This window comes from Equus asinus, chromosome 1 (genome assembly GCF_041296235.1).
Source record: "Equus asinus isolate D_3611 breed Donkey chromosome 1, EquAss-T2T_v2, whole genome shotgun sequence".
Classification (NCBI taxonomy): domain Eukaryota; kingdom Metazoa; phylum Chordata; class Mammalia; order Perissodactyla; family Equidae; genus Equus; species Equus asinus.
The window spans coordinates 30696157-30708537 of NC_091790.1; the positions used below are offsets into that span (position 1 = coordinate 30696157).

Genomic DNA, 12381 nt, shown 5'->3' on the forward strand with positions numbered 1-12381 from the left:
TTCTTCTAAAAAAACTCAAGCAGAAACTACACAAATTAAACAAAAAGCACGAAAGTGAAGTCTTGACAGGTAGGTTTAATGGAAAGTTACATAGAGTTGAAGAGAACATTAGTGGATTAGAATATAGAACTAAGGAAATCACCTAGAATGTAGTTCAGAAAGATAAAGTGTGAAGTATCAAAGACATAAGGATAGACAGACAAAGGCCAACATGTGTCAGTTTAGAGTTCTAAAACAAGATGATAAAAGATAAAGATGGAGAGGCAATTTTCAAGAGATAGTGTCTGAAATTTTTCCAGAAGACAGGAAAAACATGTCTTCAAATTGTATAAGTAGGCTGGAGCTGGGACAGTATTATTAAGCACCTAGACACATGGTGGTAAAACTGTAGAATATCAAAGGAAAAGGTAAAAAGAAAAATCTGAAATTTATCTAAAAGGAAAATAAAACAGACAAGCTACAAAGGAACAATAATTAAACTGATGGTGGATTTCTAAGAAGCAATGATAGATGCCAGAGACCATGAATAATGCCTTTTAAATACTCATGGGAAAATAATAGTCATCACCAAAATCTAAATTCTAACAAAATTATCATTCCAAGTTTAAAGCAAAATAAAGACAATTTCAGACAAAGATTAACAGAGTTGAGTGCCCACAGAGTTATGCTGGAAAAAATTACTAAAAGGTATATTTCTGCAAGAACGAAATTGAATCCAAAAGCAAAGATGAAGATTCAAAAAAACAATGGTGGCCAAAAAAATCAGTAAATGCACTGCTGAGTCCAAATAGTTATTGACTAGTACAGGCTACAGCAACAGCTAATTGAGTATTGCTTAAAATCAGGACAAAGCTGATATAGTAGATGACAATATCATAAAAGATGGAAGAGAAGACTTCAGAAAGAAGTTAAACCATTCTTGATTTGTTCAAGAAGAGAATAGAAACATAAATCACCTCTAGATCTTGTTAGAAAAACATAAGGTCAAGTTATGCATGTTAAAAGTTATTGGATGGCTTCTAAATAAAAATAGAATGTATGCTTTCCAAACAATTAGATGAGAAAATAAGGAGGTAAAAGAAAATTTGATCAGTGCACCACAAAGAAGGAAGGGAGAAAAAAAGAAACAAAGCTAAAAGATGTTGACAAGAGATGGGTAATTATTCCTCAAATTCAATCACAGTCTTGCCCAAATATTGTGTTACCTAGAGACTAAATTGTAAATTAATTAACAGTACTTATTCAAAGTCATAAAGAGAAGGAGCAAAGAGAAGAAGAAATATGCTATTATATATGCACACACTCATACACACACAAAGAGCATGTGAGAAAATATCCATAGCTTCTACAATCCTCTTCTACCCAATTGGTTGATATGTATGACTTCCTTCCTCCACAACCCATTCTATACTTCCTTTGTTCTCAATCAAGCCTTCAGCTTGTTGAGTTCTCTATCTGATGTAGTGACTCAACTCTTCTTTCCAAAGAGGTCTGAATCCTCAGTGGCCTTCCCTTCTTTTGATGCCATAGTTTTCCAGTAGATATGGAGGTACTAAGGGACAATTCAGAGAATGCTCTGGGTTCCAGACATAGTCCTCCCTGCCCCCATTGTGTCGAACAACCAATTTCCTCTCAGAGACTGGATCATCCACCCAGCCTGTGGAATAATGGCGGGGAAAACTCCGTTTCTCCTTTACTCTCACACTGCTACCACACAATACTTCTGGCATTAGATGTGTGAATTTTCCCACACACCACGCAATTCTCTGTGACACCACCTGGGTAGCCTACAATTCAGTTCAATCCTGACACTAAGTGGAGTTAGTCTAGACCCCACAGGATAAGGGCTCAGTCCCACAAGACTGCTTCAGATGCCAGTCGCAAGTCCTCGGTTGTCACCTGTGCTATAAATCAGAGTTCCAACAACCTCTCTCCTTAGGTTCGATCATTTGCTAGAATAACTTAGAGAACTCAGGGAAACACTTACTTACATTTTCTAGTTTATTATATAATAAAGGATATGATAAAGGATATAGATGAACAGCCAGATGGAGCGGTACATAGGGTGAGGTCCAGAAGGGTACCAAGCACAGGAGCTACTGTCTCTGTGGAGTTGAGGTGCACCAACCTCCCAGCCCATGGATGTGTTAACCAACCTATAAACTCTCCAAGCTCCAAACTTTTGAGATTTTTATAGAGGCTTCATCAAATAGGCATGATCAATTATTAACTCAATCTTCAGCCCCTCTCCGCTTCCCAGAGGATGAGGGACAGGCCTGAAAGTTCAAGGTTCTAATCATGGATTGGTATTTCTAGTGACCAGCCCCCATGAAGGAGCCCACCAAGACTTGCTTCATTAGAACAAAAGATTCTCCTATCACCCAGGAAATTCCAAGGGATTTAGGAGCTCTGTGTCAGGAACCAAGACCAAAGACCAAATCTTAGAACAAAAGATGCTCCTAGTGCTCTTACCACTTAGGAAATTACAAAGATTTTAGAAGCTCTGTGCCAGGAATGGGGTCAGAGACCAACACATATATTTTCTATTATTTCACAAGTAATCCCCTTCTTTTCCTTTTGGTTCAGTGGCGTGAGGATCCCCAACTGGTCAGATGACAGTCTCAACTGCCAATTCAATGGAACCACTGTTGGGCCCCTGGGGAAGCATTCCTCCCTTACAAAACAAAATCTCCTAGAAGAGCTTCAATTCGGAACAACAGGAAGAAAAACTCCTACAAGTGTGTTATTAGATGCAATCATGAGATTCCTGAACTATGAATACTGGCTAAGGCAGAAACAGCACTATTTGGTGAAACAAAGTGGACTAGCAAGATCACGTCCATTAACTGGGGAAGTGCATCCAATTCACTTTTATCTATTTTTCTGCCCAGATTCATAGGCATCCCCTCAGTTGTTTAATCAACTTCACCTAGTGAAAGCCTGTGAATAATCTGCCTTTTTAACTATAACCCCCCAGCCTGAGGCAATACCAGTCTTTGCCTCTCTGGATTTCTTAACCCCTTCCAAGACAGTGTAGCCATCCGGTTACCATCTTCTCTTGGCAGAGAGAATGCATCTCCATTGCACAATCCCCTTCTCCTGGGGATAAGAGTGTCTCCTCGGAAGAGCAATGCAGTACTTTCCATGAGCATGTGGAAGTTCACTCCTGATGTCTTGGGTTGCCTATCAGTTGAAGACACAACACATCATATTGCGTCAACTCTGTATGTTTTCATAACCCTCTCTGAGTGAGGCAAGATGTCAGACACTTCAGAGAGCTTCACCACTCCACACATCACATGGACCCCTCTCCCCAGGGATGGCTCCATGCTGCGCCTTCCCCTGCCCCAGCCCATCAAGTTCCTCCCGTTTGACTCCATGTTTTAATGATCACATTGGAAGTGTAGCTGCAGAAGAAGGTGACAGTTTCCTTGTCACTTCTGGCTCCCATGTCACTACTTTATAATCGTGTTTCACAGCTTACGTTTTCATCTTCTGTCTTGGTGAAGACCAAATCAAAGTCCAAAGAAACCCAAGAGCTGATATGAGGGGATAAACACCCCACCCCATCTCCCAGGAGAGAAAACATTGACCATTTCTTGATTTTCTCTTTCCTTCGCGTGAACAAAAAACATGACATCTTGCTGGGTTGAAGTGTCCTTTTGTCTTGCTGTCAACTGAGTTTGTAGAAAAGGGAGGAATTGGGTATTTGGCTTGTAGTTGGCACAGCCACCTAGAGACAAACCAAAATAACACAAACACAAAATAACCCAGGCTGCCACTCCCTTGAGAAGGCAGTGGGTAAAAATCTGTCATGAAGATCATAAAATGCAGCAGGCTGGTTAGGGCAGGGGGTGGAGGAGGAGAAGGGAGAGCAACTGTTGAGTGTCAAGGACATATTTTTTTTAAATTTCAAATTATAGAAAGATGAGGTTGTCTCTGGAATTCGAGTTAAAAAAAAAAAACAGCATCTCTTGTTGCTCTCGACAGGCCACATGTCTAAAGGAGAGATGTGTTACTTGCAAAGGGTAAGCGTGCCAAAACACATCTCCCATGGCAACAAAAATTGCCAGAGGAGAAAGCTCCAGAGACAGTCATCCTAGTCTGGGTCCTTGATGTACTCCAACTCTCACAAAAATAAGATTTGGAGGAAGACTTAGATGTCTGTTGACTTCCAAAGAACACTCTGTGATCGCACAGCATGGGTGACATCTTTAAGGAGAATGAATTTACACAAAGATAAGAACCATAAAAAATGCATGGCATCTTTCACATTGGTACCTAAATTGAAGATGTCACCTAAATTGAAGATGTCACTGGCCATTTGCCCTAAGTCTCGGCAGTTTAAGTAACCTGAGGTGCCCTGGTGGCAATGCAGGAGAGGAAAACTAAATGCAACCATAGTTCTAGTTTATTATTTCAAGTAGAAAGTTGTCGTTGCAAATATATATATGAGGACTGGCGGGTCAGCCTGCCCTACAGAGGAACTGGACTTTTTCCAGATGGCCAGCAGAATCCCCTTTGTTAATCTTTGGGAAAATGAGAGAACGGCTATGATGACCTGTCCCTACCATCTCTTCTGCCCTCAATTTCTTCCTCTCCGCCAAGCCGAAGTCCTTCAAATTTCGCTGCTACGCCTTAGGGCTGCCATGGGCGTCTGGGATGGTTGAAATGTTTTGAAAATATGCTGAGGCTAAATAATATTTATGGGTCCCTTGTTTTGCACTCACTATTTATTCCATTCCTCTTATTCAGCTCAGATCTAGTCGTCAAGATAATGCGATCCTCGCCTCCTAAATCAGGGGACAATGAGCACCCCCACACCCTTGGCTCTAGACGTCTTCACTCCCTGCCAAAGCCACAGTTGTTCCTTCCCACAGTTCTCATGTTAAATTAAAGTTAGGTGCCTCATAGAAAAAAGAGCTTGATAAGAGTCCAGAAGTCAAGAAATATCTTGGTTCTAGGGTGAATATTTCCTGCACGTTCAGAATATGTTTTTTCCTTGCCTTACAATAATTACATTATGGCACATGGTGGGGGCCGCTAAGATTAAAAGGGAAACTTTCAAGTTTGTTCTTGTCAAGAAGGAACGTTTCATGCATACTCATGAGTCTTTAGTCATCCTTCAAAGGGCCTGATAATTTCCGATTCTTCCGTAAATTTTTCTTTTCATTATTAAGTGCCTACTATCTGCCTGGTCGTATGCTTTTCTTCTGATCTAACATACTATGTTTTTTATTTATACGTACAACAAAGCTTGGAATCTCCTAAATATGAGGTGGGAGGAAATGCCCTTTTGCTAACTTTTGATGCTTTGCAAAAAAATTAATGGAGAAGACAATAACCTTCATCTATTATTATTATCTTTTATTATCAAAACACTTGGCTGCTGAGTACATCGTTGCATAAGGTGGGGGCTGGGTGGGGACGATCCTCATTCAGCTCTATTAAGGATGGCACATTCCTGGTGTTATGCCAAATCTCAAACACAGGTCTGTTCTCCACTTGCAACTGGGGACCTGGTGGATATGTCAAGTCATTTGTGCCAGTGGGCGCCATGTTCAATCAAACCCACTGCACGGCCTCACACTTGCAGATCCAGAAATATTTGCTGGTGCTTATCCTTTCCTTCTGAACACTGTCTGGATACTGAATAGATGGCTAATCAAATGACAGCTATGGATAGAAGAGAAGACAAGAGGACCAAGCTTCTAAATTGGGGCTGCTCAGGGATCTCAGGAGGTGACTAGCTTAACTCAGAGCGTTTCTTCTGTCCTTCAGAGTCAAACAGAGAACACAAACCAAATTCTCATTTTCTTTTATCCAGATCTTCCAAGAGCTATGGACTCAAACAGAAGCTGCCTCTCTCTGACTTGGGGGTAGTCTCCTGTGACACAGGGGAAGAGCAGGAGGAGGACAAAGATGGTGATCTCATCACCCGTGGAGGAAACGCTATCTTCTTCATCATGGCCTCCGACCCGTGTGTCACCGAGTTCCCGTGAGTGCCAGCAAATTCAGTTGCAGGTTTACAACCCTGAGATCCTCCGGAGGGTCCCAGGGCTTTAATTAACACATGACTGTTAGAACAAACAGAGTGTGAAAATGTCCTCTCGAAGATCCACAGGGAGGGTCTGCGTTATCATTAGAAGAGGGCTCCCTCAGAGCCGATTTTTGCTTTTTCCTGCATTTCATCCAAATGAATTGCTTTTAAAGAAATAAAAGAAGTAAGCTGTGGGCAAAGATAAGAAAGAAGAAGAACAGTTGATTTTGGTAATTTAACTACCGATTCTAGGATTCAGGCTAACTATTACCTTTATTTCCCTGTGAAAGGTTTAGTACATAAACGATGCCATTTCTTTTCCTTAAAGGAGATTTGTGAGCATGTAACCCAGTGAGAGAGCCTGTCACATAGGAAGTTGAGCACAGGAACGAGACCTGCTCCCTCTCCCAATCTTTCATGAGATGATTCAGAGTGACCTCTGGGGAGGGTTCCCCTCCCCAAAGAATCAAAATGGGGATGTTCCTTTCTTTAGTACAGATCATACCTCTAGAAGCCCCCTTACGGATCACAGGATTCTGATGTGCGTAGAAGTGCCATAAGGATGATGATACACATTCAAGCATTGTTGTAATTACTCCTCCTTTGCTTTGGGAATGTTGTCCATGTCAGCTGTGTCAAAGGGACAAAAACCTCAAAAAGGGCAGCGCTTGTTCCTTCATCGTGGGACCGGAAGGTAACGTAAATATAGGTCCATTTTGTCTTCAACGTTCTTTGCCCCCTTGACCCTCATAAGCAACACATAGTGCCGAGTCTCCTTCCATCTTCATCTGCACAGAACCGGGGAGCTCCCATCCACAACTTGCTGTTGGCCCACCAGAGCCTGGCAGATAATAGCACTCATTTGTGCAATTCTGGAGATTTCTCTGAAGCCTTCTTTGTCCCCCCCCCCCCCACCATGCAAACCCACCCATGCTCTTGGTCGGCAGGAGGAGCCATCTGACTTTGAGACCCCTGAACAGTGCTCCTGTGTTGCTCACACATTAGGGACTTACAGTCTGCTGGTCACCCTTTGTTAACATGCTTTAACTTTAAACAGAGCTTCAGATTAAGGAATTCCAGACACCTCTGGAGAGACCTTGTATACAGGACTCTCTCAGCGCATTTCATCAGCTGTGTCCTTCCCTGTCTGGACAGTCCACCCTGACTCATGTTCTCCCAGGCTGAGAAGGTGTGAGGATTTTGAAAGGGCCTAGAACTTGAAGCCAAAAAGTTCTACATTGGAATCCAGGATCTGTCTTTTCCTGCCTATTTTCCATGGGCAAATTTCAAACTCTGAGCCTCAGTTTCCTCACCTGTTAAGGAAATAACTCTATCTGCTGTACAGGATTTTGAGGAGGGGGGGCTGGCCCCATGGCTGAGTGGTTAAGTTTGCGTGCTCCGCCTTAGCAGCCTAGGGTTCACTGGTTCGGGTCCTGGGCGCTGACCTATGCACCACTCATTAAGCCATGCTGTGGCAGCATGCCACATACAAGAACTAGAATGACTTGCAACTAGGATATACAACTACATGCTGGGGCTGTGGGGAGAAAAAATAAAAAGAGGAAGGTTGGCAGCAGAGGTTAGCTCAGGGTCAATCTTCCTCATCAAAAAGTATACCTTAAAAAAAAACAGAAGAAGGAGGAAAAAGAATTTTGACGAGGAATAAATGAGCCGCTGCCCCTCAGTTTTGAGGATTGAGAAATAAGGCAGTTTAACTGAAATTCCGAGCACTTAGCAGGTGCGTGATGCAAATGCTTTGTTTTTTCTTGGAGGGCAAAATCCGGGTCAGTGAAGATGGGGTTCATTGCCAAGATGCTTGATAAGATTAGAATTGTCCCCCAAAGTTTCTGATCTCAGTCTTTTAGGGGTGACTTCAGAAGCTTTCCAACAACCTCCCTCCTTGCTTCAGATTGTTCTGGCAAACCACTGCATGGCAAAGTATGGAGAACAGTTTTGTAGTGTAGAGCAGATACACACACCTGCAAAAGAAGGGACCAAGGGGAGGGTCCCCTCAGCAGCCATAAAGAGGTGTGATTTATACCTGAGAGGTTTGGAGTCACATGGAAGAACTGAGATATCCCTGAGCATCACTATGGGAGAAGCCGGTGCTGCAAAGTTGGTAGCCACAGATTTGGGGCTTGGGCAGGAAATGGCTGGTGTTGTGTCACCTTCCTTTACTTGCTGCAATATTCTAGAAAAACTGTTTATATTTTATCCTGGCAGTAGATAACTGTGATCCTGTAAACTTCATAAGAGCAGCTCACATACACAGGGTAGGAGCCAAAATTAATGTTTGTGACACGCTCCCCGGGCAGAGAAGTCTTAGAAGTATTCTAATAATAACAGCCAAGAGTTACACAGTGCCCGCTACGTGCTCAACACCATTCTAAGTAATTGACATACAATGAATCATCCACTTTCCTCCCGACACAGATGCCCTCATCTCACGTGAGAGCCTTTCAAACTGAGTGACACAAATGGATTTTCTTTTCCCAGAATGGCTTCCACTAAGTCACAAAAAAATTATTTCTCTTACTAATGTTGGAAACCCCATGCCATCCAATATCAGGTGACCAAGAGATCCTCTGGTGTGATGCTGGACCAGGGTACAGTGCCCAAGAATGGCCATGCCCTTCGACCAGGTCCTTCAGTGCAGTCACTGGGGTATCATGAAATCATGTCATTGCTCTTTTTGGGCCACTCAGATTAATTCCATCTGTAATGTTTGTACAGACCAACCAGCATATGCAACGCTTCTTTTCATGAAAAGGAACTTGCAGATACCATGTTGTTACGAGAGTGAAATGAGGTAACGCATGTAAGCTTCCTAGCACAGAGCCTGCCACACAGCAGTGCTCAACAGAAGTTGAGTTTTTCACACCAGTAACATGGAAGGATAGTCCAGGCAAAGGAAAACAGAATATGCAAAGGCTTGAAGGAGAGGCTGAGTGATCTGAGAACTACAATGGTATATTAGTCACCTCAGGCCACCATAACAAAGTACCACAGAATGGGTGACTCAAGCAACAGAGATTTAGCGTCTCAGTTCTGGAGGCTCAAAGTCCAAGATCAAGTTGTCGGCAGGGTTGGTTTCTTCTGAAGGCTGAGGAAGACTGTTCCAGACCTCTCTCCTCGGCTTGTAGATGGCCATCTTCCCCGTGTCTTCGCATCGCCTTTCTTCTATGCGTATCTCTGCATCCAAATTTCCCCTTTTCATAAGGATAATGGTCATGTTAGATTAGGGCCCACCCTAACGACCTCACTTTAACTTATTACCCCTGTAAGTATATTATCTCCAGAAAAGGCCACAATCTGAGGTACTGGGGGTTAGGACCCCAACATGTGGATTTGAGGGGACTTGGAGGGGGAGCAATTCAACGCATAACCGTGAGGTTGGTATCACCAGATTGCAATTGGGTGGGTGTTGGGAGGAGGGGGTAGGAGGGCAGGCAGAATGAACAGATGAAACAAAATGATCCTGAAAAGCTAGCTGGAGACCAAATGCTTAAGAGCTTTAAATGGCATTCACTGAACATCAATACATCATCAGTCCCAGGCTTAGGAAATTCAAAGACAGATAAGACATGGCATCTGACCTTAAGGGGCTACAATTCTGGTAAAGATGGCCGTGGGAAGATCATTCTAATGGCGGGCAAAGTGTGCTAATGAGGACGATGGGGAGCACAGAGAAAGGAACCCATCCCCATGCTGCCTGGAGTGTACCAGACAGGAGGGGTGAGTGCAAATATGTGAGAGCACCAACAGTGCCGAAGCCGTCATGAGAGACCTGAAGGGTAATCCAGCTGAATCTGGTAGGATAAGTAAAACATGGAGCCAAAATTGATGGGTGTTAAGAGAAAATCAGATGGGATGTTAGACGAGTCCAGCGAAAGGCAGTGTGTTCATTTCCTGAGGCTGCAGTAACAAATCACCACAAACTCAGTGGCTGGAAACAACAGATATTTATTCTCTCATCCATCTGGAGGCCAGAAGTCCAAAACTGCAGTGTCAGCAGGGTTGATTCCCCTGGAGGCTCTGAGGAAGAAGCTTTACCAGGCTGCTCTCCTAACTTCTGGTGCTATCGGCAATACTTGGTGTTCCCTGGCTGGTGGATTCATTGATTCAGCCTCTGTCTCCGTCCTCACGTCCTCCTCTCTGTGTCTCTGTGTGTCTTCTGTGTCTTACAAGGACCTCCTTCACTGGATTTAGGGCCCACACTGATCTGGGATGACCTTATCTCAAAATCCTTACCTTAATTACATTTGCAAAGACTCTCTCCGTATCAGGTCACTTTCACAGGTCCTGGGGGTTAGAACTTAGACATATCTTTTTGGGGGACACAATTCAACCCACCACAGGCAGTTAACCTCAAGTTGGGAGAAACAGGAGAATTTGGGGGTGTGGAGCAGGAAGAATCTGAACTGGGCCTTGCAGGCAGAGGCAGGATGGGACCTTTGGAGAGGAGTGGAAAGGGCATTTCAGCAGAGGGACAAGAGGGGTGAAGCTCAGAGAGCCACAAAAGCACCAGGCACACACAGAAGACACAAACCACGTCAGAGGGAGGGGGTGAGCTGGCTTCTGCATCTGACTGTCCCTTCCTCTCTATTCCATAAGTTACCTCCACCACGACTGCTGTCACCATCACGACCCAATGCTGAGTTCAGCCGTGGGACAGAAACATTGAGCAAGGATCATCTCTCTCCTCCATTCCTACAGAGCGAATCCAGCTTGGCCTAGTCCTGAGTTGCTTTGCTCCAATTCCTTATAAACATTTGTGCTCAGTCAAAAGTCTCCAAAGAAACCAGCGTGACCCAGGGAATTGGCATCGCCATGCACCTCAACTTTAGTAGGCGCTTTGAGAGAGAAAAGGTATTCCTGATTCCTGAAGGAGGAAACTACAATGGTTCCATGAGGTTTCAAGGAAAAAGAGGATAATAATTCCCACCCGTTAGGTTTGTGGTAAGGAACTTATTTGATAAAGTCTGTAAAATGCTCAACAGAGAGCTCAGCCTACAGGAAGAGCTGGGCAATGTTAGAAAAGCAAAATTCAGAAGAGTTTGGAAGACTCTCTTGGACTCTCATTGGTCACTAAAAAAGTTTTGCGAACACTGGCCCGATAACAGGCACAGTGAGGTGCAAGGATGGAAACGAGGCATGGTGTGACCTCATCATGAACGGGCTTCCGTGTCAGCCTGAGGGGTTTCTACTTTATCCTACAGTTAATGAGAAGCTTTGCCTTCAAAATCACTGAGGTCAAGATTTTGTGCCAGATTAGAGTAAAGCAGAGAGTCACAATTACTTGATGCCCTGGGGCAGAGTCAATAACCGATATGTTGCAGACCACTTTTTTGCTATTTTCAGAGTAGTTCAGGACTATACAGAATTCGGTATCATCTAACCAATTGGAGACACATATTTCTTTTGCCACGGAAAGACAGGGTTGATACAGTCTTTAGAAAGTTGTGTTTGCAGAATGAGCCATCAGGCCCAGCTGTCAAGATAATCCTTTTCAACTAGTCATTTAGCTGCTAGTCATTTAGTTACTTGTGCTCTTACTGTTAAAAATTTGTTAATTTCTTCTTTAAAACCCACATTGAGTCAGACTGAGTTAACTCTGCCGTGGGCATTTCCATCACTTGACACTGAGCTTCTTAGCAACAGCTGAAGGTGGGACTTTTTGGCAAATGCTGTTTATCCATCTTTGATATGAGACATTCACTGCCTGCAGGTTGAAAAGGAAATTCTTGTAAAAGTATTTTTTCAATGATAGTCTTTGCTTTTTCTCACTTGCCCATAACTTTCTGGAAAATTCTACTTTGGGCTGAATTTTCTCATTATTGTTTTCAGTACAAATTTGTTTTGTTTTTTATTAATGGAAAGTTCAAGGGGGGGTAAAATCCCTTTACCAGCTTTTGAGTTATGAGAATAAGAAAAAAATAGACTTTTTCCAATTAAAGGAAATCTTTGGGCTTTCTTCTCTCTTTTTTTTATCAAAACCTTTGCATTTGAGGACTATCGTAGACTCTAAACAGTGGTTCTCAGTATTGGCTTCACATTGAAAGTCCTTGATGGGCTTTGAAAAATACTGATGTCTGAGTCCAAAGATTCCAGAGGAATTGGCCTGGGTCCAGCCAGGGCCCTGGGAACATTAAAAGCCCCCCAGGGAGTTCTAATGTTCAGGCAACATTTAGTACCACTGTCCCAGGACACAACCATCCTGATCTCCAAACTTGAAAAAGGATGCCAAGGTCTGGAGATTTCAGAAGGGAAAATTAACTCTTACTAGGGATGGTTTTCCTCCTGTTAAGAGAAAAATAGTTATACTTGTTCCTATGTGAAAC

General features: G+C 43.2%; 1 protein-coding gene across 1 annotated transcript in view; it reads left to right on the forward strand.

The window, feature by feature from the left end:
- The window catches only part of LOC139040027 (rho GTPase-activating protein 20), a 50739-nt gene extending 43792 nt beyond the window's left edge, over window positions 1–6947 (forward strand). The window contains exon 4 of the mRNA XM_070482801.1: window positions 5828–6947. Within this exon, the coding sequence (XP_070338902.1) occupies window positions 5828–6002 (175 nt within the window). The 3' untranslated portion in view covers window positions 6003–6947. The remainder of the gene's footprint in view (window positions 1–5827) is intronic.
- The last annotated feature ends 5434 nt before the right edge of the window (window positions 6948–12381 follow it).